Genomic DNA, 25,613 nt, shown 5'->3' on the forward strand with positions numbered 1-25,613 from the left:
CAGACTAAAGTCCATGAATGAAACACGAAGTGTCGTAGCTCATGTTCTTTTATTTCAGCTGAGTGTACTGATGACTGTTATTCTCTGAGTATTACTTTCACTATAAGTGCAATATTGTGTCTTGCTGAATTTACCTAAATGACAACTCCTACAATATGAGTTCAAGCACTAAACCTTGACTGTGAAGCGGTCAGAAGCAATGTCTATAGCAATGGCTACATTTTATCTTCCGGTAAATTTGCTGCTTGTTGTTGGCATCATAGCAGTAGTTGTAGTAGTAGTAGTTGGCGGATTACGCTCGATCACATTTTGGATCCAGTTATTGTAGTAGCACAGCTTGGTATAGACAGAGGGTATAGCTGGGTTCCTGCAGCCCCTGGTGATCCACTGCACACCCTGAAGTTGGCCATCGCACACCATCACACTGCCATCATCACCCTGGGGAAATGGGAGAGAATCAGATACACTGCTGTGGCTGTGTATGGGCAATGCATGCAAACGAGTGAATTAAAGGGATTGTTCACCCAAAGAGCACTGCTCTTCCTGGTCCGTCCAAATTGCGAGACTTATTTAATTTTTTTCAGAACTATTTCTCATGTTGGGGCTTCAATACAAGAGGGACATTACAGACGAGCACTATGGAGGTATTTGGATGTTTTTTGCTGTGTCTTTTTGGACGGAGAAAAGTGAGCCCCCGCAACCGTCATATGGACATGCAGTGCTGCACGGAGCCCCGCTGTAACTCAGAGAAGGCACGGAGGACTTCTGAAACTTCTCACCTAAGTCGACATGAGGGTGAGTAGATAATGAGTGAAATTTGAATTTTGGGTGAACTATCCCTTTAAAATGAAATGAAAATGCATTGGTATAATGAGCTAGAGCTCTGTTGGGTTGTGTCCATACTGACCATGCAGTTATCTGTGTTTCCTTGACCAGCGCAGATCATGGTGTGGCTCCAAAACCACATCCTAGTGAAAGTGCTCTGACAAGTCCGGTCATCCAGAACAGGCACAGTTATACACTTCAGACGCTGTGCAGGCTCATCTGTTTTGAAGAGAATGAGTGTGAGTTATTACTCTGATTATTTGAGATTCTAAGTGCTTCAAATCTCACCTGAATTTGTAACACAAGTACAACTGAGTGACTGTGATATATTCAGAACCAACACTCATCAATCTGCCTCTCATTTTTTGACAAGAGCCTCCTTCCCTCCTTTCCTTCAGCAGATATAAATTAATTCCCATTTTCATGCATTGTCACCACTTGTTCTAGAGCATAAGGTCTAAACCTTGAGTAAATACTGTTTTCAACGTCTTCCTCTTTTAATTAGTCTTGATCACTGACTGAGCATTTTGACAGGCAATTACAAACTACTCTGATTAAAGAATAGCATTTTAGCCATTATTAAAACTGAGTGTTCATGTCTTGTTAAGGCTGCACTGACCAGAATATTTATGAGCATTTCAACAAGAACAAGCCCACCTGCTGATCAGAGTCCAACATTTCCTTCAGTCATACTGAAAGTATAAAAACTAACATTACTTCATTCTGTGTCTCTCCAGGTTAATGTATGATAAATACTCATAAGACATCGATGCTACTTTTGCACTGCATGTGTTTGTTTTGGAGAGGATATGAGAGGCATGTGCAACTAATGCTACTGCTTGCACAACAAATGTTAGTTTAGTAGCTTTAGAAATGCGTGTGTGCATACGCTTCCTTTACCTGCCTGTAGGTGTGGATATGTAAACACGTCTAAAATAATGATTGCTGAGACTCCTTCAGTTCTCTCATAGCTTGCCCTGTCTGTTCATGGTGTTTATTTTTTCTGTTTGTTTTTACAGGTTAGCACGGGTTATCGGTCCCTAGCCCTGGAAATCACAATGTTTTTGTTTTTTCTCCTTGTTTGCACTGTACAAAAACATGGGTCACTGTGTTGTTTGTGCCCTGAATTCTACTAGTACGCACATAAGAATGAACATGCAGAGTGCAAGAAAAGTGGTGGCTTGATACATATCTAACCACACTACAGAAGGTGGTGAGATATGTATTATATGCATTAGATTACGGTATGTAGTAAAACATAGTTTAAGAAAATGATTTGTATTGGGACAGAAATTCACTCGATGTATTTATCAGCTGGAAGAAACGATTGATCCCACTCTCACACTGAGGTGCCAAACATGAAGCTAGCCTAATCCGCCTTCACAAAATCCCCCGCCAACACTTCTAAAGCCCACTAATTAAAAAAGTAATACCTTATTTATTTTATCAGAACAAATTCTCTGCAAGAACGTGAATACGTGGTTATTTCCCCCAAAATGTTGAACTGCTTTTTTAAAAGTTACACACAATCTGTGTTAATGAGAAAGGTTTGTTTACAGTTGAAGCTCGGGGGGCCTTTAGCGGATACTCAGAGGAAAGCTGGAGTTAAAATTTAGTAGGGCAGAGGATGTTTGAGGACTGGATTAGGCGACACTGGTTTATCCTGCAATTACACAAAGTTCTAATGTGGTTACAAGTTAATGAGCTGTGAAAGCCACAGCAGCACATTTAAATTCACTTACATTGATTTGAGATGGTGGTGCCCCAGCCGCTGACAGAGCAGGTCTCTCCAGGCCGTGGGCAGCGACTGGGCAGAGGGATGGGCTGGACGTACTGGTTGAAGACAGCTGGCCTGGACAGACGTACCATTGCCAGGCTGTGCAATGGTGAGCGGTATGGGCTGTGGTAGACCACCATGTCAGTGGGAATGTGCTGCTCATTTCCCTCTTCTACAGTCACATCATGGTCCCCAAGAGATGCAATGGCACCGCCAAGACTGCAAGGATGCAAGAGAAGACTGGTTGAAGGGATGCAACTGGACTTTGCAGTGGTCATGTCCACTGACAGATTGTTATAGTATATTTTCTTGATATTTCTTAAACATCATTAATCATGCAACGTTCTTTATGAGTCACTTTTGATTGAAAAAAAACTGTATGCAGCCGAAGGTAAAGACAAACTGCTTCAGCAATTGAATTCAAGACTGAAAAAAAATGCAAGATTGAAATAATAATGGTTGAATTTTGAACAAAGCAGAATCAAGCACTCCAGCCAGGTTTTACCAAGCCCAAATGTGATTTAACTGCTGTAGTCTGGGGGAAACTGGGTGTCCATTAAACTAAAGTGCTGCTATTAAGATGAAAATAATGCTTATTCAAAACAAAAAGCAGCTTTTTACATATAAACTTTTGTTTTGAATGACTCTCCAAACTGTGACAGCCTTTAAAGAAACCTATACAGATTTTAATTTGAAATCAACAAAGTTTTCATTTGGCATTAACAATGAATTAAAAAAAATTAATAACACCTACTTTCGTGCACAGCTAAAAGAGGTCACAAGCCACCTCTCGTCAATGAGGGCTGCACTGCATGATCCTACACGGACCTGCCAGGGTCTGGAGTAAGGCTGACATTCCTTGTTGTAGCTCAGGGGAGATGCTCCTGCAACACAATAATGAGAACGGAGACTCAAAGACTCTTCTAGTATTAATTGTATTTATTTTAGACACAGCATGCTAAATATCTACCTGCAAGCCCCAAAGCAACCATCACAAGGAGAAGATTCATTCTGTATGTCTGTTGTTTAGTTCGGTCTTTCTGCAGCTCCAAAAGCGTGTGAAGACTATGTAAGCAGTCTTGATTCTTTATATCTGCAGGTCAGTGGGAGGAACAGGCCCCTAATTCAGCTTCATTTCCAGGTGAGCCATAACTTGTAATGACTTTATGAGAGAATGTGAGACACACCTTGTTTCCTGTAAGTATTTGTTCCCAGAGAACAAGAAAAATACTCCTGATACATGAAATATCATGGTTTTGCTGTTATAGTGAAGTTAATGTTGTTTTCATAGACTTCAGATGAACAAACACCTGCTGCTCACAGTTTCTTAAGGCTCAGTGGGCTATATTAAAACCATTTCTTATGGTTAGTCTGTGCACCAGAACAGCACACTGGACTATAATGCCATAAATTGATCAATAGTGATTCAATAGTACTATAAATACTAATGATGAAAAAGATAAGACTGGAGATATGACTTCCTCTGCTGGGAAGTTATATAATGGTGTTAATATTTTACTTAATATTTTTCCATGACACACTTAAAAGGTCACAGATTGCATAACTCCAAATGGCCCTTTGGAAATTCAGAATATTCACTAAAAGGTCTTATATTTTCTTCCTCTTTGAGTCTAAAACAAAGATTGAAAATGTGATGGTTTACTTTGCTTTGTAAATCCTCCAGGGATCATTAATATTTATTTTTCATTCATTCATTAGCTGTTGTTGTTTTGCCCAAAAATGTACTGTAAAGATAAAACAAATAACATTAATAAATGATTCAAAGTACCTCATGTAAGATCTCAAAAGTAAAGGCAGAGAGAGTGCCAAACAAGCACAAACAAATCATAGCTTATAACAAACAACCCTGGCGTAGTGTAGTCTATCGTACATCTCCATTTCTTCGGTACTGTTTACTAATTAGATCCATCCCACAGAGGCTCTGTATGTATTTAAAATGTTAGTCATGTCTGTGGGGATAACTAAACCAACTGACTACGATGTGAACAACTGGCAACAAGTAGCAGCCTTGTTTCACGCTAATTGAAGTTTATTGAGATCCTCTTCATTATAGCCGGCAATCATATCTCTGAACAATACACAAGATGACTCGGCACTAATGAATTGATTACACTTGTCACTTGTCATTACTGCGCTTAGAAAAGTAAAAACCTTTCCAACTGATAGGAGTGACCTTTCCCATTTTCTCAACAGTATCTGCCAATACGCAGCAACCGGGACAGGTGTTGATCAGGCTACTGATCTGATTTATTTGATCCAGCCTTGTATTAAAAAAAAAAGCAGAGCTGGGGGGTATTGGATAATTTCTTCCCAGTTTCATTTATCATGGACTTAAATGTAAGCATACATAAAATCATAGTTTTTATTGACCCAGTCATATACAATTTATAGTTCAACTGCTAAAGTATTGCAAACTAATAAGGATTTTTAAAACAAGGAACAAATTATTTGTTAAAAAAAACACATGAAATGCACCAAGGCCACCCTACAACAGAGAAGTTACCATTGTTAAATACTTCCCACCTTCTTTGAGACAACTTCTTATCAGAGAGAAAGGCAAAGGTGTAAAGCACCTTCAAGCAACCAGCAAATTAATGACTGATGCCATTAAAATTGATGATGTGTTTCCAGTGAGATGGAAATTCTGCACTTAAGAACCATCTGTTTAATATATGACATATGGGAGGGGAATAACACCAAGCAGCAATTTCACATGGTCTGTCATCCATATTATCTGTCCCAGGAGAAATATCTGCAGAGAGTGGCGAAGGTAAACTTTCATCCTTTTTGACATCAAACTGAATGAATATTGTTTGTATTTCATGAAAAATGTGACAAAACAGATGGTCCATCATAACAATATCAATTCCTAATGTTGATTAAAATAATTGTTGATGTTGACTCACTGACACATTTTGTGATTCATGCCCATGTATACACACTCACAGGGCCGTGCAATAACAACCCACCCATACAGAACATGTGGCACGTGACGACTTCCCTTTGAGGTGTGACAGCTCCAACAGCATTGTAATACAAAAATGTGATGGCTGGGCAGGTCTAAATAACGATTCACTGTAAATATGCTCCAATCAAAGCAAGAGACTGGAATCCAATTCATCAAACCACATTTGTAAAAAGTCAAGTCTGTCAATCACCCAGGTCTCCTGACCTCCTCCTCCTCTCTTTCTCTCTCCCTTTCACGGTGTGATGTTTTGCAGCAGTTAAGACGCCCAAAGGTTAAATCAAATTTACTGCCAAAGCCATATCAGATCAGAGTTTTAGAGTAATCCAGCTAGCAATATTTTGTCAGAAATATCGCAATACCATTGTCCTCATATGTGTAGTTTATCTTATCCTCTGGCTCTCTGGTACATACAGTAGGCTACATCGTCTGTAACAACTACGCATGATCGCAATGAAAGCAAATTAATCTCCTTTGGTTTGTGCTGCTTGTAGCTTCAGAAGACGCCACATGTTGTAGAATGAAGCATTAATTAAAAATCATCACAACACTCTTGCATCACCGCTTGTCAGATGCCACAAAACAAACTTCACAGTCTTTGTTGTTTATTCATCTCTGTCAGTTTCTCCATGCTTGCGTTTTTACATGTTGTTTCTTTTCATCCATTATTAATTGCAAACAGAGTCCTCTGTTCTCGTGCTGCGTCAGCCGATGAAAGTCTGGTGCCCGGCGCCTCGTTGCAGATTCATACAGACACAAACACGTGATCCTTTGCATCGGTGAGATAAAAGGAAACACAGGTCTTGCACAAACAGACAGGAGGTATGGGCACAATTCACTGCATCAAACAATGAATTAAATTGGAAGTTATCAACCACGTACAGCAGGGTTTTTTTGTACAAATGTTTTATTTCAAGACAAGACACAATATTTCAATTCATTCAGAAGTGGGGTGACCATTACAAGTCAACTATGAGGTGGTGATCGATCAGTTAATTGATGGCATGCTTTTTTATGGCCGGTTGTGTTCTAATTTGGAGACTCGTGGAGAAAATAGTTGGTTCATGAAAAGATGGTGTTTGCTCCTTTTCCTGTGCTTGCAAAGTTGTTTCTGTGCAGTTTCCTCGGTGCAAGCCGTTTCTTTTTTTCTTTTCTTTTTTTCAGAGGATTGCAGTCCCTGCTGGGAGGTTATCATCATGCACCACTGGCACAGTGGCCCACGAAAGCACCAGACAGAGTGCTGGGTACCATTATTTCTGAAGATGCTGTTTGAGGTTCTGATGCTTGGATGAGGTGAGATATGGCAAAGTTCATAATATCAAATAATACTTTAGCCTTTTGTGGGAAGCTTTAAAGTTTTTTTACGCTGTAGGAGACGGTGGCTGAGGTCATTGGGAATCAGTTTTTGTTCTACTGGGTGTAGAAGAGGTGGTAAATCTGGTCCTGCAGAATGCCAGAGTATGTGCTCACAACTGTAGTAGTTTCACTGTAAATGTTCCTGCGGGCAACACAGAAGGACACATTTAAGGAGAGGGATAAAAATGAGATCACACTTTTAAAAATCTCCATTTATAAGTCTGCATTTAAGGTCTCTTACTTTGCCTTCTCCTCCAGCTTCAGACCCTTGATGCTTTCCAGGTATCCGCTGGCAGTGTTGACAGAACTGTCATAGAGGGTCTTGAACTTATCTGCGATCTTGCTCAGAGTCCCCGGCTCCTCCTGCGTCTGCCTCGGCACACGGAAGCTCTCAGCACCTGTGGAAAGGAAAAACCAGGTTAGATGGGTCAAAGGGCATCCCATATTATCAAGAATACCAGATCTATCTTTCTATCGTTTATTTATTTCTGTTTTGAATTCAGCTTCTTCATTGGAGAATACACTTACTTAGAGCGAGGAGTGCAACAAGCACAGTGACGACCAGCAGCTTGTTCATTATGTCACTCGCACCTGTAGGGGAAAGAGTATGAAGAGACACTTAAAGTTTACCTCTTTTATCCACTAGGGTGAGATGTTGTCATAGGTTTCATCCACTCGTGTGTAGCTGATACAGTGCATATGTTTTCATATAAATTGTCTGTGTATGAAGAGTCTGCTCAGGCTTTTTCTTATCTAGCACGAAAACAAAACACTCTCTGCCCCTCAGCTCTATTATACACAAAGCTTACACCAAACAACGAATGAATTCTCTTCCAACTTGTCTGATAACCAGAGCTACATTCATGTATTTCAAGACTAAATGAAGCAGAAATAGCCGTACTTACTGTATGCCTCTCCAGAAATGACCCGGGTGAAGAAAACAAAGTAAGAGGCACCGCTTGCCCAGCCAGTTTATATAGGAGAGTAAATGTGTTGACTTGTCGCTCCCAGAGCCAAAGTGCACTCTGTGGGAGATAAACCCTCACTGTTGTCCAGGTATGTGTTTGTGGAGGTATGTGTCACATTGTGTCTTGATTAAACAGACATCATTATCTACGTAAACATGAGGATGAAGGAGGCATCAAAAAGGTGCTTTAAAAGTCATCAGGGTTTGACTTTGTTAATTAATGCACTACAGTCAATTGTGTTCTATTGATCAAGAAAGTAGTTCATTAGTGCAAAAAATTGTACTCCATTGTACGCCCAGTTCACAACCTCACTAAGGACGAACTTGTTACTTGCATAACGGAGATGATGCGTTCATGGCACATTACAATAGTCCTAAGTCCTTTAAAGAGCTAAGTCTAGAGTGTGTTGAACACGTCATCTGGTCTAAATCAGGTCATGCAATATTTAGGCCAGCTCTACTTGATGTATCAAGTATTGTTTTGGGGGAGAAGGAGTGTAAGACACACACTTTTACCCTTTATGTAAAATATCCCTGAACTACTTCCACTCATCACTGTGGTCTTAATCAGGAATAGAAAAATGATATAATTTCATTTTCAATAGTTTGGATACACTCATCAAAATATTAACATTACAATTAAAATTGGAAATAAATGAATAATACAATAATCATATTTTGTGCTCTACATCCTGTCTAAGGTAATTCATTGGTGACACGTTATAATAAGTACACACTATTAAGCATTAGTTAAGTATTAAATACTGAATTCATCATTTATTTTGAATTGAAATTTGTTTATTTCGGTCATACAACACCAACATCAAAATCAACCATTTTGTGTGAACAGTTTAGCCAAAACATATTATACACAATTGCAACCATACACACACACACACACACACACACACACACACAAAAAAGAAAATATCATACAGTGACCGAAAAGGGAATAGGCTGAAGCCCAAGGCTTATATTTGCCTATCCTTTACACTCTATGAAATTAAATTGCCTAGAATGTCAACAGTCCAAAAAAATAATAAGATGAAAAATCATTACTGTATTTTATAATTTTTCATATATAACACACGAATACTCATTAGTATGTAGTTTATTAACATAATGTTTTACTCATCATTGATAAGCACTAACTTTATTTATAAACTACATACTAATGAGTATTCATGTGTTAGAAATGAAGAATTCAGTATTTATTAATGCTTAACTATTGCTTAATAGTGTGTAATTACTATAAAGTGTTACCAATTCTTTTTTTTTCTTTTTACAGTTTTATTCTTTGATTGTTTAGCCTTGAAATTTACATATTGGTGGTTAATAATGTCTCTGGTTATTAGAGCAAAAAATATTCTACAGTTCTACTACATATACAATAGAAAGTCCTAACAAATACACATGCTTTTAAATCCATGTAAGCCTTTTCAGTGACTCAAGAGCATATTTTTATATTTATTTAGTTATATATATTATTTAGTTTGTGAGGTTCCCAGCTACTTGCATTATCACTGTACATATTTACAAAAAGTGATGGTTTTGTCCAAGTTTGGACCTGACTGGTGTTTTTCACCAGTTCTTTTCTCTGGAAAGGCAACATGTTCCTAAGAGTCCTGAATAAACAGCCCAGCCAATCATGTGTCACCAGCCTCACGTGTCATATTGCTTGTGACCTTAGAGCTCAGGTCAGTCTGAGGACAGCTGTGGGCAGCGGTGGGATTCAGACAGTTTTGATTTAATCCATCTGATTCAGTGCTGTGATGACTCTTTGCTCAGTGATCTCCGTAGCCGGAGGCGATCACTACTCCGTGATGTGACAGCACCGTCAGTGCTTACAGCAACATAGACACAATCATGAGCTCTTTTGTTGTATACACTGTTATTACACAGTTGGAATCAAATTGCAGAAAAGAAAAGAAAAACTGAAATAATAATGTTACAGTTACAGAACGCTATTGCACCTCCTGCATTTTGCTCATTCAAAATGCCATGATTCAAAATGTCCTCAGACCTGGCCCACTCAGAGCATCTTTTAACAGTAAATAGATAAAGAGATTGCTGTGCCAAGACTGAGAAGTTAAGTTGTCTTTGTCACCTTTGCTCCAAGGAAAATAACATTTCTGGAGGAATTATCCATGTGCCTGTTTCACTGTGGTCAGGGAGACGTACTCATAATTTCAGGATGGGATAACTTCAGACTGAGCCTGAAGTTCAAGAGCTCTGTTCGCTGTGTTCTGAGTAAAGATGACAAAATATTCCTGTTAAAAATATGAGACATTCTCATGTCTTATCATTAGTTTCTGTGTTTAATAATTCAGTGGGTTTTGCCATCACTAATAGTGTAAAACATTCATTTTAGATTACAGCTCCATTTTATCAAAATGGGGGCTGAGCTCATAAACCAGGCCTATAATGTTTAATTCATTTATATGGCATCAAATTAAGATGTGGAGTTTTGTAGCTCAGTTGAAATGTGTAAGTATATTATAAAACTTGGTGAGTGGTGGAGCCTTGAACAACTTGGGTCATAAAATAATATCTTCACTTATGCCACACAAATAAAGCTTTATGATAGTGTGGAAGTAAACCCCTCAATCTCTTAATGAAAAAGCACATTTCAAATAGTTTCCAGTTCATTTTATTGAACACATTCACACATATACATACACAATCACACATAGACTTTGGTTAGTGTATCAAACACAAAATACTGTACATGCACAATTGCATAGGTGATGTTGACAAGTTTGGCAAAGGATTGTATTTGCATTGTGCATTGCTCTTCTCAGCCTAAAGTGGTGTAGTTTCTATGAGCTATCATCTATGACAAGTTGCTGGCAGGTGACTTGCTAGAGATGGTCTTCTTTACTCAGAGGGAAGATACTTGTCCAGGTAGACCTTGATGTGGTCGATGCCGTGACTCAGGCTGTCGCCAACGTAGGGGCGCAGGTAGTATTCGTACATACCCAGAGCTGATGAGCGGGCCTTGTCCAACAGAGGGAGTGCCTCCTCACCCAGGGCACTACACAAAATTAGGAAAGAAAAATGATTTAAAGGAGATTTCTAGCTGGCATTGCTTTTAAACACAACAGTTTTCCCAGCAACATCTACAGGGTCTTTCCTGGAAAGACTGTTCTTTGAATAACACTCACCTGGCCACTTTGGCGGCGGCACTGAGCTCGGGTCTGGTCTTCACATCGCCGGCATAAGCCCTGATAGTCTCCCTTTGGCTCTCCACGACTGAGCTCTGCGACACCTTATCGAAAGCATTCATCAGCCTCTTGAAGAACACGGATTTCAATGAATCGTACTTGTCAACCAGTTCCTGGGATGGTGCAGGGATCTCACACAGGCTCATGGAGACTGAAGGAAAATAAGACATATATTTTTTAATGCTAGAATCGATGCTGTAAAAATCAGATCAGAATAGATCATAATATCATCAAGACATGTTCATTTCATAGAGCAATCTACAGAAATTATAGCATTGGAAGAATTATCAAAGCAACTATTTATTAGTTTATGTGCAAGTGTTCTTTGAAAGCCAAACAAAAACTCCTTTGCAACTCTTAGTTTCTCATAATTTTGTCTAAAATAAAGTCTATGAACCAGTGTTCAGTGTGTAAAATGATGACTGCTTCAGTTACACTGTCTCATTTAAAAATCTGTTTTTAACTTGATCTAAGCCACACATAAAGCAGTGCAGGAGACAGCATGCAACAGTATCCAATAAGATATTGAAATTTACTGAATGCAATAAAAACATGTAGGATTTCTAGTATTTTTCAAAACAAAGTTGAAAAAAAATTGCATTTACATATAAGTCTCTCTGAATGTTTTTTGTGTAATATTTTCTATTCTTTACAGTCACACGATAGTCCTGCTTTACTATACTTTATTAAAACATGTAATTCATTCACTGGAAGTATTCAGAATGCATTGGAATGTTTTGCTTTACCCTGCAGAGCGAGGATCAGTGCCACGACGTACTTTGCGTTCATGTCTGAAACAAAACATAAAAAAGAAGAACTTACAGAGGAACTGCCCATGAGGAGATACCAATATTATTTTACATATTTGACAAATGTAATGCTTAAAGATGAAAGACAAGTTGATGAAATTGCAGAGAGCAGAAAAAGTCAAACCTCTAAATGTTCTACAAAGTTGATGTTTCAGTGTAATCTGCCCAGAAGGGGCTTCAGAGGAGAAGCTGCGAGTGCTTTAGCAGTGAGAATCAGAGGCACTTACCTGCTGTTGTGTTGGATGTACAGATCCAAGAAGTGACAGTCTTCTCTGAAAGCGAGTTGTCTGTAACTCGGACCTCACATCTGGACAGGATGATATAGGGGGGGACTGCAAACAAACGTCATCTGATGAGCATACACACACCTACACACACACACGAGCACATCCACATGCACGCACACAGACACTCAGGCACACACACTCACTCCCACACCCACACACACGTTCACCTAAACAAAGTCCAGTGTACATGATATTCACTTTAAACACTGTATGTGGAAATATGACTCGTGGTTATGCAACGTTCCTTAAATGTAAGTTTATCTGTATTCATATGGCGATGCACTCAGAGCCCTCCTGATATCGCATAAGTTGTGTGTTGTGCAAAATCTCCAAGTGCATGCATGTCATAATCATCACGTGTCTTAGGGCAAAAGAAAGAAAAAAGAGCCCATTGTTTCCAGCTTTGATAAAAGATACTACATAAAATAAATGAATAAAGGGTGTTGATTGGGTTATCTGTTGGTAATCAGCTCTCCTTTTACATCAAGTCTTAATTACATTATAAAGTCTGCTCAGACACAGATCAGAGTCAAATGGTCAGCAGGTCAATCAACCGGGGCCTGTCCTGACACACTGTCCTGAACCCAGAGCAATGCATTCTGGGATTTGTGCCCTCACCTTTCACCCTTATACTGACTGCAAGTAGAGTGATATCTCTCTCTTTGCACTCTGCCTCATTCTTAGTTTTCCATTTGCCCTAATTCTTGATTTCAGTTAACAGAACTAAAGCACAGCAACGGCAAAAGTAATCAATGTATCACCACTCAAAGGAAGTGGACTGGATGTAACTGTTCAATGTATTTGCATGATTCTTTAAGAATATGTAGTATTATTAGTCATAGTAATATAGTAGTATAGTAATATATAAATTATTGTATTATATTTTCCTGATCATGTTAATGAATTCACATTCTTATCATAACTATTCCCTCTTGTGATCTTTCCCTCTCTTTCTCTTGCTTGCAGGATGAATAACAAATAACAGGAGCCGGTCTGTTGAAAGAAAACCTTTATTATAAATGTGTTAGATTCTGTTGTTTTGTGACACACTCATCAAAGCCTGGCAAAAACTTGAGACATGATCAGAATACAAGTGACATATTGCATAAGCTTTTTCCTTATTAATGAGTAGTTTAGTCTTTTAATGGCCTGTAGTTGTCAATGGTTGTCTGGATCCTGTCCAAGATGGAGTTTTGGATGTCGAAGCGCCATCCAAGATAGGAATCATACAGTGGTTGGACGTGGTCTTCATAGTAAGAACCAATAAAGCCCACTGCTGTTGACCCAAGAGCATGAACTGCAGTTTTTGCATCCCTATGTGAAGCACAAGTACACAAATAGTCACAGAGACATACAGACACAGTGTTAACACAAACAAAAAACGTTTTTTCTGATAAGTAGAAATTTACAGACAAGCTTTAATGAGTTGTTGATGAGCAGGGTGCATTGAGAAATACCTGGTCTTGTCAGCCAGCCTCTGTAGGATTCCTGGAGAGTCAGCCTCTGGTGGGGTCACTGTCTGGGCCAAGAGTGGCCCACATGCTAAAAAGCAGAAGGATGGTCGTTAGTCAGGATGAGAAAAGATGAAAGTGTAGAACAGTTCAGACATAAAGGACTGAAGACATACAAGCCATACCTTGCATTAATAAGATGAGACCAAAAACAAGCAGTTTGGTTTGCATCTGTCAGAGAGCACAATTTGTTTCCTTTCAATTCTGTCCTTTTGTCACAATTGTCAACAATCACAGAATAAGATCAAATTTCAGATTTCAAAACCAAATTCATTGTGTGTTCATCAACAAACATGTAAAGAGTAAGGGACATTTTACCTTTTCTCCTGACTCTGGTCAACAGAAGTTGAATGAAACAAGTGTTATCAAGCCACTTTATTTGTATTAGGTGACTGCAAGAGTGTGCACATTGGTCCTGATCGGATGACCATTCAACCTGTTGTTTTTCCTGTGCTTCATCACGTTTTATTGACAAACTCAGGGTAAAGCCACAGCTCTTTGACTAAAATGGTGTTGCAGTACAGAGCCACTTTATCCCCCACAGTCTACATGTTATGATGTTTTCATGTATAAGTAAATACTGAAAATGCAGAGGAGTTGCATTACCTAAGATAGCATAGATGTCAAAGATAAAGAAGTTGTAGGCAGCTTTGATCCAATATTCTGTGTAATGTGCAAGTTGATTTTGTTTGTTTTACCCACTGCAGATATTTGTGTTATTTGTTTTTCTTTAGCCTGTTAAATATTTGCTGTATTACAATGTTAAAGTTAGAATCAAAGTGAAGAAATGCTTTTTAGATTGTGAACTCTAAACTCTGATATCTCAAGATCAACATTAGCATTAGAGTTCAATAGCTGTCCAAATGCCCTTTGGTTCTGATATCTCAGTCCCATTTGATATGTATACAGGCCAGTCAAAGTCTCTGTTCTAGCAGGAGAGATAATGGGTTTTAGTCAGGACGGGGAGAAGGGTGGGGGGGGGGAGTGGTGGGTGGCGGGGGTGACTAAATAAACATTTTTAGCCAAGCAAAGCAGTTTTGTGAACAGAGTCCACCACAAAATCAATGTCCTCTTTTCACTGCTTAGGCTCTGTGCTCACTGCATGTTCTGAATGAAAAGGACTCAACACCATTGTTGAGATGAAAGTTCATAGCTGTGTTGCATTTACAAACCTGCTCTCACAGCTGTCTAAACAGCTGGGACCAACATTTTTATTTGTCTCCATATTGTGCATTGGGTTCATCTGAACTGTGCTACAGATTTAAAGCTGTGTGCGTGCGTGTGTGTGTGTGTGAGTGAGAGAGAGAGAGAGAGAGAGAGTGTGTGCGTGCGCGCGGCTTACATAATTTAGGCCGGTTATATTTGCATTATTAGGACTGTGACATTTTAATAGCTACACCTTGCTAAAACTAATGCAATCTCGTGCAACAGCCCTGCAATAAGCCCATAATGAAGCTTATAATGCTCAAATTTTATTCAAACTATGCCAGAAAGGTGCTGACTCACCCTTACATCACTGTACAGAGTACAAGAAAATGTGTTGCTGTTCTATTGTATGTGATTATAAGTGGTGTTTCAGTTAGTTAACCTACCTAGTTAAGCTACCCTCATTGATATTAATTAGGTAAACAAAGTATCAGGAGCTCATATACTGTAAGTATTACAGTACAATATCGCCAAAAAATGACTGTTATTAGTATTTATTGGAGGGCTGTTCTATTAGACTGTATCAGTTTTATCTGGATGTGCTAAATAAACTGGACATTAAGCGCACATGTATTTAGTTCATATAAAGAATAAACTAGTTCAATAAAATGTAATACTTCAAGGTAAAACACATTTGAATTAATTTATTTAGGGTCTAAGTGTGCCAAAGGGTATACGGACTATATCTATATTTTGTTTGTTGTTTGTTTCTTTGATTTTCCATTTTTGACAGCCAAAATTTTATTAACAATAAATTTGCTATAACTCCAGCATGCATTGTCCAAACTGGCCAAAACTGAAACAAAAATAGAAAAAGCAAAAGTGAAACGCTTACTTCAGGCACGCCGACAGAGCCAAGGAATTCTTTAAAAAGCCTTTATTTTATTTAGGGCATATCTCTATTAAAATATATGAGACGCGGACCGGTTTCGACCAGACGGTCTTCGTCAGGGCGTTAGAAGTGATGTGACATGAACTCAAAAATGTTTGATGAGAATCCTGCTCTGGCTACATCTGCATGTCCATGCTTGGTTATAGCCATAGCACCACCTAATAGCAACATCAAATCTTCTGTTTTAGTCTTACATTAACTTTTCCAAGCAGGTTGGTCACAGCCCCTTCAAATTTGAGCAGCAAATACTTCACTTCACTTTGGTGCAAATGATATTAATGCTCATTAGTGTTACTGCTGCAGCTTCTTCTTCTCAGTGTAAATGCATAACTTTTTTTTAAAGCCTAAAGATGCTTGAAAACTCACGAGACTTACTAAACACAAACACTAAAATATGTTTTAGGGGCTCATGGGGAGGGAGGATGTTTCAGTTGCAGCACAAAAAACATTTAAATGGGGGTCTTGTACCAAATCATGGCACCGCCAATTTCAATCATGGTCCAAATTGTTTCAAACTTTTCTATGTTTTATAAAAGTCCAACCCTGAACAAAGCCATATCTGGTTTTAATCATAGCGCCCCCTTGTGGCAGCAGGAAATGTCATGTTTTACACTCTAACGGTCACTTGATGCTAACTTCACTGCGACACATGTCCACTTGGACCAGCCGACCTCCAGTCCTTTTACAGCAGCAGGAATGCAAAGGCCTGTTCATCACCTCTCGAGCTTTAATTCAGGGCTTCAATTTGTCTTACAGCTTCATCGGGATCAAGTTGCTTTCATTTCAGCAAAAACATTTTCAGTGCACTTCCTTCTCAATGAAAAAGCTGCGCTTGCACTTCATTTCTGTCATGTCTTTAACTAATCAAAGTGAAAGTACTTTAAGGAGAATTTCAGCCCAGACAGCTGATGCAACATGATCAGTGTCTGTGCCGTCTGTGACCTCTGTCATAGCTGCTGAACTCTGTCATTCTGTTCCCTTCACTGAAACACATTTCATTTCAGTGAACTGGGACAACTGGTAGATCATTAACCCAGCATAAACAGTGACTTTAGCCCGGGAGTTGTGAAATGTCAGAAAAGCAGCCATGTTGGCGGTTGCCCTTTGGTACAAACTATTGACACAAATAAACAATTATCTGTTTGATGCTATTATTCAAGCTATTCTTCAATTAAGTGATATCAGTTGATGTCAGTTGCAACAGACACATTTATTCATTCAGAAACTGATTAATTGACAGAACTTTAGATGGGCATCTGGATCCTCCACATACTGGAACCATTTCAACCTGAGTATCTATTAACACCTCATCATTTTTTTCCCCATAAATGTATTCCCACAAGCACATATTAGTAGATACACTAAAATGATCTGGAAACAGTGTATTCCCAAGTAAATCCTGTTGATATTCCAACTTCACTGAGTTTTATTGGTATGTGGATAAGGTTCTTGTAAATATACGTAGATTCATTAAATCAAGAAAATCTATGTGTAATGTAGAGAAAGCAAAGAATCATTATTCATGTTGATTACATTTTCCACCTGTAAAACAAAATCTGTTGAAATAAATAAATCCACCCATCCGATAGATGGCCTGAGTTCAGACTGATGTCTACCATGAGGTTTCCCTTTAACCAGTTTTGAAAATGAATAATAATAATATTAACTCTTCAATTTTAATCAATATAATCAAGAAGATTTTTGGAGTTCTGTAATGGATGTAAAAACGGCTTCACAAGTAATTCATTAAAAGTAATTTGCTAAACATACAGTATGGAGGCCAAACAGACATGGATCAGAATTGTTCATTTATTTATGTCAAAACGTTCTTCATGTCTTTACATTGATAAATATTCATACATGAACAAAATGTATGTAAAAAAAAAAAAAAACATTTTATTTTTTTGTTGACTTTGAGGCACTTTTCTTACATTGCCCCTACTAAACGATTACACTCTAATTACCACAAAAAAGTCTCTTTACAGAGAAGAACTGTAACAACTGAGTCTGGACAGCAGAGCAATATGACATGTGTCATGTGAGAGTCCCAACACGAGGGCCAGAGTGAAGAGGTCAGCTGTCAAAGGTGGGTGCTGAGGTGGGTGTGGGAGGTTAGACTGAAGACATGAACCAGTCTGCTCATCTACTTAGACAGCTGGGACTTGACCTTCTCAAACTGCTCCTGGAACCAGTTTCTGTAGAGAAAACAGACAAATGATGTTTGTGTTAAAGCAGAAAGTTATGAGTGTTTGATGTGACTTACTGTAACTTATTTCCTGCAGGTGTACCTACCTGGAGGTTGTTGCAAATTCGCTCTGTTGTATGCCCTCAAAGGTGGTCTTGGCCTTCTCAGCCCAGTCCCTGCCCAACTCATTCACCTGTGCGGTAAACCTGGCAAACGACTCCTCGATGCCACCCTGTGCATCCTGTGCCTCTGCAGGTCAGTGGAAGGGACAGATACAGGGACAAGTTACAGTCTACTCAACATGGAAGAAGAGAAGGGACATTAGAGGCCATATTAAGTGATACCACACCTGTGTAAGCGACAAAAGCCAGCATCAGCACGGCAAGGGCAAGATACAGTTTCATCTTGGCTGTGACTTTCTGAGGAGGAACAGAGGACAGTTTGTTGTTTAATTCAGGTCACTCCTGCATACAAAGACATGTCCATGGCAGAAGGATCAAAAATACATTCACTCATTGTTTTAAAAATAGTGCCCCCATGTGTCAGCACCACAGAAGGGGGGACAGCTCCCTTTACGTTCAGATCTCAAACATTAAATAACATACAAGCTTCACTTGCTATTTGATATTTGCAGTTGATTTTTAACTAAAAACTAACTTACATCAGGTTCGAGCAAAACTTTGGAGTAAATATAGTTGAAGTTATTTCCTTGTTATTAAGCTACAAGTTTCTGCGTTGGCTTCCCATAGCCTAGTTAATAAAGCAACAAATTCTATCTTCAGCTCTTGGAGTGATGACAAATGAAATGTAAAACATACCTCAGTTTTCCGTCTCAGAGGAGAAATAAAATCGAGTGTGTTTGAGCGCCTATTTGTGTTCCTCTTTATAAGCCCCCTCGGTTCCAGCAGGGTGACGCAAAACAGCAGACTTTAGGTCAACATGTACACGTGGTAACCTTGACGTGTCTCTTCCCCTTTATTGATCAGCACCAATGTGATTTCATTAAGAGATACTGTTAATGATAGATATGCCCCTGAAAACAGCAACCTTGTACGAAGGTATCTGCCTACTTGCATTATGCTGTAAGATTGTGTGATATGCAGCACAGTGGTGACCTAGATTAGATCACTCTGTGCATTGTGTCTAATCATCAATCATACACAATTCACAAAGAATAGTGGGAATTGGATAGAACATCACTTATTACTCATTTAGTGCAATGAGTGATATTTAAGAGATCTCAGTTTGGTGATGATCCACAAGGGTCCAGAGTTTATCCCTGAGCAACAGTGGCGTTGATAGATAAGCTGAGATGCAATGTAGAGGGACCATAGTTCAACACTGATAGCATTTTTACAAATGGACCTCAGCTGTTTGGAGGCTCATCTGAATCTGAAGAGTTGGCCAAGTGCTGTCTCCGTGTCAAACAGCAATGCATTTAGTGATAATAGGTTATCAAGGTTTTGATGTCAAGCAGCTAGACTGATGTGGTGAGACAGAGTCCACTACAGGATCAGCATTAACTCTCCTAGGCTTGAGAACAGGCAGAATCATGATCAAGTGGGTTTTATTTAAAACTTATGTGTTTTTTCTCTTCCATGCCCCTGTATGTTTTTTTTTTTTTTTACTCTTTTGTACATTTGCAGTGACAGAATAATTATTGAGATACTTAACATGAGTTAAAGTAGCATTACACACAAGTTTAGATTTAAACTTCTACTCTGTAAAGTAAAAGTACCAATATATTGAGATTTGAGAATTCCAAAAGTAAATACATTATTGGTCTTTGGGTGAATATGGGTCAGTATTCAGTAATTATGATTGAAGCATTAACATTTATGCAAAATAATAATGTACTGCCTGTAAATACATGTTGTCAATAAGTATAGTAAAATGTTCCTCTCTGAGTTGTGGTGAAGCAGGAAAATATAAATAAGTATAAAATGTAAACTGTGTACTTCCACCACTGCACATTTGTTTAAATACATTTAATTAAATGTGTATAATAATTACTCAATCACAAGACCTACATTTCTGAACCTTACCATGTGAATGCAGAAGTCACTGCTTGCAAACTGATGCAATGTCCTATTCTGTCTTGATGTATTTTTCTATTTACCGCTCTGTCGAGATTTTCATTGCCCCATTTGATGTCTCTCTTATCCAGACCTTCCCTTTCTTAAAAGGGAAGCAAGTCGGACAGAGCCATATGTGGTCCATCTTGTAAGTTAGCCTGCACCAGAAAACAGTACAGCTGCATGAACCATAGTAACCCCTCATTACAATGGTGACCTGAGTTAGAGCCAGGAAGTCTGTGTCTGATAGTTTAAGGCTTCATCACCACTTAATATATCTGTTTTCACACCAAGCAGTCTGCAAAAGGCCAAATGCCCATTTGTTGCTGATGACCTGGCCTATGAGGTGCTACTGCTATGATGAATGGCCTACAATGGTGTTAAATGAGCCTCCGCATGCCTCAACACTCACACATTACCTCCGAAAGACTAAATCTCCATCTCTTTTGTCATGGAGTGGCCACTGGGTTTATGTATGAGCTTGTGCTTGCGTGCATATAAGCTCCTCTTGAATAATTGTAGGAGGCACAGGGCGTGAAAGTGCACGTCTTGCGTGCTCCCAATTTGCAATAACAAGCTTACAAAAAGGCTGTTTTTGTGTTTGGCCCAGGGCTCCTGTTGTGAATGATGTTGTGTGCCAACTTTGAAGGGGAGGGAGAGGATGGAGAAAAGAGAGGGGGTTGTAATGGGAGGTAAAATCTCTCCAGGGGTGTTTTTGGAGGGGTTACTAGCAGTCATTGGCTAGATAGCACCTGCTAATTTGCTGGGACTTTTTTCTGCTTGTTTCTGGGCAGTGCTCAGAGTGCAGACACCCTATAGGAGCAGACGGAGCAGAAGTGCTGACCTGGCAGAATGCTTGTGGTTTTCCTGTTTTTGCCATCCATGTCTGATCCTCACAGCAAAGGACAGTACAGTGTAGGAGTTTCACTTGTCTGAGTTTCAAAATAAACACTGGTTCCTGAAAGAGGTGATTTCATAGGACAGACACCTCAGTCATAGTGTTAGTCACTCTTTCACTTTACATGCAATGCCCTTTAACACAGATAGAATGGGTAAACATGTTTTGTTGTTCAACCATTAGGGTGTTTTGCAGTGTTATTAATTACACATCTGTCAGGAAAAAAACAGCAGTACACTACTACTGTAAATATTTTTCTACTGTTCTTGTATTTTGCTTCTATTTATGGACATGAAATGTAGGAACAGAGAGAGGTGGGAGTACAACAATTAAAGATACACAGTGGGATCCACACTATGGACAGTACAGTTATGTGGTATATGTCTCAGACCCCGCAGGCCACTGTGAGCCCCCCTTTGAAAATTACAATAAAACGATCTTGTCCATTTATTTTATTATCATCATAATTTCCCTCATCTGTTTCTTGTTAAAAATGTCTTGAAGCGGTTCTTGAGTAATCACGAGCTCTGTGATTTAAAATAATCTTTTATAATGTGCGGCCTGTTCTTGGCAGTGTTTGTGTTTCTTTATGAAGCAAACATAGTTTACTTAATCTTCCAAAAAAGAAAACACAGCTGCATCTTCATGCAGCATGGATTCAAGTGGAGGGGTCAGAGGAGAGGAGAGGAGATGAACAAGGGACAAATGGTGTCCTCTGCTGGCCTCTGCTCCACACTTCAAAGGAAAATTCCTGCTGAGTTTGAAGAGCATAACTATGACTGCCAGAGCGAGTTATCTGAGTTTAGCACAGTGATGACCATCTTTCCCTCCCTTGGCAGGTCAAGATGTGTAGCAAGCTGAAAATCCTAAACTTGACCAAACCCTGGCATTTAATGGCACTAATGGAACTGGAACCACTAATATTTCTACTGCAACATATATATTTTATAATGGTCATAAGACTTCACTTCCAAAGTTTTCTACTTTTTTCTCCATATGGCCTTCATTTTAGCTGACAGTCAAGAGAGGGATACAACATGCACGACATACCCTTCCACCTACAGTGCAGCTTATGATGAATGTTCTGAATCTTATTGGCATGCACGTGCAAATACGTGTGTACAAATGCACTGATGCGTGCGTTATAACGTGAACGAAACCAAGATAACGGTAGGACTCGTGTCACCACGAAGATAATTCAATCTGGGGCACATTATGTTCCCAAATGCTGTGTGCTGGGATCTTAAAAGAAAAGGATCTGGGAGCAGATCTTAACAAGTCTGGACTAGAAAAATGGGCTGATGGTTTGGCTGGAGGCGGGGGCCTTATGGGGAGAGCAAATGGAGAAAGAGGGATGGTTGGGGTGGAGTACAGGTGCAGGGAGGGAGAGGAAAATACCCATTCTTTTTCACTTCAGGATGAATTATTCCTGTGGGAACAGTAAGTTAACAAGATGTAGGCGGGCCGCTGATGTCATGCATATGTCAGTCAGTAAAGTGCAAAAGATAAATGCCCTTACAGTATGTAATTACCCCATGTAAACTTATGCAATGACTGCCAAATGTAACGGCAGGTAAACTTGCAGCCTTGCATCACCTTTATATTTAGCTTTAAGTTTTCTCAAAGTTCCTCAGGCCTCTCAGTCTCACATTTGACGACTTTATTTCTCTGAGTTACTATTTTAGACGGCTATTATTTGTTTATATTCACAATGCTTGAGACTAAATATACAGTTAAAAGTCATAAATTCTAAATAATACAATACCATTAAACGTTTGACCAGAGAAGCAAACAAGTGGAAACATGGCATCTTTTCTAGGTTCTTTATTCACTCAGCACTGTTCGGCACACTGCAACCACCGGCAGCGCACTTATAGTGAGCAGCATATGACATGTGAAACACAAGGGACACTCTACACTCAGGCTGAAGAACAGGCAGGCAGCATTACACTTTACTCACTGATTGTCATATTTGCATCAAGTCATTTTACATTCCACTTCTCTGTGAAGCACGACAGCAACAACAAAAAAATAAAAATGTAGACAAAACAGAGAGGGCACTTAAGTGGTTGAAGCATTGGTTCAAGAAGAACCAGAAGACACATGCCACAGTCTTTTGATCATCACAATTCAGTGCATTTATTGAAATGAGAGACACTTGTGTTTGGTTCATTTGGGGGATGGAATCCCTGCCTATGAGGCTCAAAACACAGCAGTTATATGTACAACCAAACAAAACGTAGGAGATGTGATACAACATTTGGGGAGCGGGCCAGGGTAGAGGGCTAAAACAGTTAATTTGGAGTAGAAAAGCAAAGCATATTACATATAATTGCCTCCTGTTTGTGTATTGACGGCTGTTATTAGCTGTGGTGCTTCTGTTCAGTGTGAGAAAGAGGGGTCAATAAAAGAAGAAGAGAGGGTAACTGTGCACAGGAAAGAACCCGAACAGACGTTTATCTGCTGACTGTTCTGTAAAAGGTGCACCTCATCCTCCCTTCATCCTCTCTTCAGCCCCCTTTCCTCTGAACACTAAAGAAACCACAATGAAGATATCATCAGTAACTCTCAACTCCCCCCCTTCCCCTCTTTTCCAGGGTAAAAAGAAATCAGTGGATTACACATTTCTCCTTCTACAACCACCAACCATCTACAACCCTTAAACCCCTCAGAGTCTTTCTTTAGTTGGCGGCGGGGATTTTGACATTTTCGATGATGGTCTCGAGCTGTTCGCGGATCTTGGTGGCATAGGGAGAGAACATCTCGGTCAGCTCGTCAATCTTTCCCTCCAGGGAGGTGCGCAGGTCCTTGGCTGTGGCCTCCATCTGGGTCTTGAGGGTCTCAGCCTGGGTCTCCAGCTGCTGGCCCAGACCCTCTGCCTGGGTCTTCAGAATGGAGGAGAGGTCAGTCAGCTTCTTGGTGGCGGTGTCGCTGGCCTGGTGGACGTAGGGCTCAACCTGCTCTCTCACGGCATCGAGGTTCTGAGTGGTGCGGGACTGGAGCTCACCCAGGTAGGTGGCCACAGTGCTGGTGGAGAAGAAGAGGGAGGCATTTAGGTTTCACATTCACCAGGATGAGGAAAACGTTTGAAGATCATCGGCCTCCACCCTACTTACTTGCGGATCCCCTCGGTGTCCTTGTTCAGGCGTTTCTTCAGCTTGTTGCTGTAGGTTCTGATGCGGCTGCGGGCTTCCTCGTTGTTCTGCTCCAACATGGCCTTGAGCTCATTCAGATACTCACTGCTGCGCTCCTTGGCATCCAGCATGTCGGTCTGCAGTTTGGTGGCCAGAAGCTGCAGGTCCTGAGCCAGCTGACCACTGGAGGGGTCGGCGTAGGGAGCCAGCTTGGTCTGGATGTCATCTCTGTAAACCGTCAACTCTGCCATGGTGTCTGTGATCAGAGTGCTGGAAAAAAGCCAAACAAGATGCAAAGATAAGAGGTTGATCAGGATAATCAATGTAAGTATAAACTGGGAAGAGGAAGATGAGGATGATCTGGAAAACACCAAGGTATTTGGAGATGAGGAAGCAAACGAATCATTGTCTACTGAAAACGAGAAAACAAAAGACAGATGGATTGCTCAAGTGAACTTACTCTAGCTCCCTGTTGAAGTGAGAGAGCTTAAGGTTCTCCAGGGCTCCATCGGCTTGTGTGTTGATGTCAGAGATGTACTGCCAGAAACGATCCACAGTTTCCTCCCAGGGGTCCTGGGTGGCATCAGCCTGGCGCACAGCACGGGCATTGCAGCCTGATATGGGCACATGAGAAAAGCATGGGTTAGCTGAAACACATCCAGTGAACTGTATTGCTGTTGCTAAACCTGAGAAAACTACCAGAACACTTACCAGTGATGACTGCCAGAGCGAGGATCAGAGCTACAGCCTGCATGGTTGTTGGACAGATTCACCTGTGGAATAAAGACAAAAAAAAGTCAGCTACAACCAATAGTAATATAAAAACACTAAATTTTAATGACAAAAATACAATTATCAACTACCAAAAAAAGAAAGAAAAACACAAATCTTGTGCAACAACAACAAGAAAACACACTGATGTAAATAAACAGAGTCCCATGCAGAAGGCTAATTGAGCATTTTAGAGAATAAAATGAAGCATGAGCCCAGTCAGAGAGCTGATGTGAAATGAGGCTGAGTCTGCGCGCTCGTCTCACTTACCTGAGAGAATGAGCTTCCTCCGTGCTCCCTGACTGGTGACTGAGGGCTTTTATACAGTCCCAGGAGGCTGCTGCCGCTGTGCGTGTCGCCGGAGGGGGGGAGTGAATAATCCTCACTCGCGCGCACGCGTTCACGTGGTGATGATGATTTGTCTGCACAGGGTTGCGTTTCTTTCCAAGTTCCACGCATCGCGCCCCCCTCACACGACGTCCGAAGTTCTCGTTTCTCGTTTTGCATTGCTTTGAGGGGGCGATTGAGCAACAAGGCTGCCACAAGAAAGAGACAAAGTAATGGTAGAACTGTGTTTATGTTCTTTTTACACTCAACTGACAATTCCTTAACAATAAACCTTTCAAACCTTTGAGGCGTTACTTCCCCATCACATCATTGCCTTCTTCCTGAGGCTGTGGACACAGTCTAGAGAAACGAAAAAGGAAATA

At 40.0% G+C, this 25,613-nt stretch overlaps 5 protein-coding genes across 5 annotated transcripts; all 5 read right to left on the minus strand.

Annotated features, from left to right (window-relative positions):
• Positions 1 to 222: 222 nt before the first annotated feature.
• Positions 223 to 3,594, minus strand: LOC310999213 (trypsinogen-like protein 3; the record flags this gene model as incomplete). The annotated part of the gene is made up of 5 exons (XM_083989537.1): positions 223 to 438; positions 908 to 1,044; positions 2,568 to 2,821; positions 3,357 to 3,486; positions 3,573 to 3,594. 5 exons carry the CDS (start codon positions 3,592 to 3,594, stop codon positions 223 to 225), a joined length of 759 nt encoding a protein of 252 aa, XP_083845663.1.
• A 2,582-nt stretch (positions 3,595 to 6,176) lies between these two features.
• On the minus strand, positions 6,177 to 7,941 carry apoc2 (apolipoprotein C-II). The gene is made up of 4 exons (XM_083989176.1): positions 7,850 to 7,941; positions 7,473 to 7,535; positions 7,186 to 7,342; positions 6,177 to 7,086 (listed from the first exon to the last, which is right to left on the minus strand). The coding sequence occupies exons 2-4, from the start codon at positions 7,519 to 7,521 to the stop codon at positions 6,999 to 7,001; spliced, it is 294 nt and encodes a 97-aa protein (XP_083845302.1). The 5' UTR covers positions 7,522 to 7,535; positions 7,850 to 7,941; the 3' UTR covers positions 6,177 to 6,998.
• A 2,604-nt stretch (positions 7,942 to 10,545) lies between these two features.
• Positions 10,546 to 12,284, minus strand: apoa2 (apolipoprotein A-II). The gene is made up of 4 exons (XM_083989704.1): positions 12,172 to 12,284; positions 11,882 to 11,926; positions 11,076 to 11,286; positions 10,546 to 10,945 (listed from the first exon to the last, which is right to left on the minus strand). The coding sequence occupies exons 2-4, from the start codon at positions 11,922 to 11,924 to the stop codon at positions 10,789 to 10,791; spliced, it is 411 nt and encodes a 136-aa protein (XP_083845830.1). The 5' UTR covers positions 11,925 to 11,926; positions 12,172 to 12,284; the 3' UTR covers positions 10,546 to 10,788.
• A 5,347-nt stretch (positions 12,285 to 17,631) lies between these two features.
• Positions 17,632 to 18,929, minus strand: apoc1 (apolipoprotein C-I). The gene is made up of 4 exons (XM_083989180.1): positions 18,844 to 18,929; positions 18,375 to 18,444; positions 18,133 to 18,274; positions 17,632 to 18,035 (listed from the first exon to the last, which is right to left on the minus strand). Exons 2-4 carry the CDS (start codon positions 18,427 to 18,429, stop codon positions 17,984 to 17,986), a joined length of 249 nt encoding a protein of 82 aa, XP_083845306.1. The 5' UTR covers positions 18,430 to 18,444; positions 18,844 to 18,929; the 3' UTR covers positions 17,632 to 17,983.
• A 3,878-nt stretch (positions 18,930 to 22,807) lies between these two features.
• Positions 22,808 to 25,262, minus strand: apoeb (apolipoprotein Eb). Its single transcript, XM_083990199.1, has 5 exons — positions 25,174 to 25,262; positions 24,844 to 24,905; positions 24,593 to 24,746; positions 24,115 to 24,402; positions 22,808 to 24,025 (listed from the first exon to the last, which is right to left on the minus strand). Exons 2-5 carry the CDS (start codon positions 24,884 to 24,886, stop codon positions 23,680 to 23,682), a joined length of 831 nt encoding a protein of 276 aa, XP_083846325.1. The 5' UTR covers positions 24,887 to 24,905; positions 25,174 to 25,262; the 3' UTR covers positions 22,808 to 23,679.
• Positions 25,263 to 25,613: the final 351 nt, after the last annotated feature.

This window comes from Trachurus trachurus, assembly GCF_905171665.1.
Source record: "Trachurus trachurus genome assembly, chromosome: 16".
NCBI classification, from domain to species: Eukaryota; Metazoa; Chordata; class Actinopteri; order Carangiformes; family Carangidae; genus Trachurus; species Trachurus trachurus.

What these genes read in the sequence shown, in the direction of transcription:
- apoc2 (XM_083989176.1), bottom strand. Translation starts at nt 7,521, where the DNA reads ATGAACAAGCTGCTGGTCGTCACTGTGCTTGTTGCACTCCTCGCTCTA. An exon ending in TGTTGCACTCCTCGCTCTAA is followed by an intron (nt 7,343 to 7,472) that starts GTAAGTGTATTC and finishes TCCTTTCCACAG; the next exon opens with GTGCTGAGAGCTTCCGTGTG. An exon ending in AAGCTGGAGGAGAAGGCAAA is followed by an intron (nt 7,087 to 7,185) that starts GTAAGAGACCTT and finishes TGTTGCCCGCAG; the next exon opens with GAACATTTACAGTGAAACTA.
- apoeb (XM_083990199.1), bottom strand. Translation starts at nt 24,886, where the DNA reads ATGCAGGCTGTAGCTCTGATCCTCGCTCTGGCAGTCATCACTG. An exon ending in CGCTCTGGCAGTCATCACTG is followed by an intron (nt 24,747 to 24,843) that starts GTAAGTGTTCTG and finishes TGCCCATATCAG; the next exon opens with GCTGCAATGCCCGTGCTGTG. An exon ending in CACTTCAACAGGGAGCTAGA is followed by an intron (nt 24,403 to 24,592) that starts GTAAGTTCACTT and finishes GCTTTTTTCCAG; the next exon opens with CACTCTGATCACAGACACCA.
- apoa2 (XM_083989704.1), bottom strand. Translation starts at nt 11,924, where the DNA reads ATGAACGCAAAGTACGTCGTGGCACTGATCCTCGCTCTGCAGG. An exon ending in ACTGATCCTCGCTCTGCAGG is followed by an intron (nt 11,287 to 11,881) that starts GTAAAGCAAAAC and finishes ATTTTCCTTCAG; the next exon opens with TCTCCATGAGCCTGTGTGAG. An exon ending in GCCGCCGCCAAAGTGGCCAG is followed by an intron (nt 10,946 to 11,075) that starts GTGAGTGTTATT and finishes AATTTTGTGTAG; the next exon opens with TGCCCTGGGTGAGGAGGCAC.
- apoc1 (XM_083989180.1), bottom strand. Translation starts at nt 18,429, where the DNA reads ATGAAACTGTATCTTGCCCTTGCCGTGCTGATGCTGGCTTTTGTCGCT. An exon ending in GGCTTTTGTCGCTTACACAG is followed by an intron (nt 18,275 to 18,374) that starts GTGTGGTATCAC and finishes ACTGACCTGCAG; the next exon opens with AGGCACAGGATGCACAGGGT. An exon ending in GAATTTGCAACAACCTCCAG is followed by an intron (nt 18,036 to 18,132) that starts GTAGGTACACCT and finishes TTTTCTCTACAG; the next exon opens with AAACTGGTTCCAGGAGCAGT.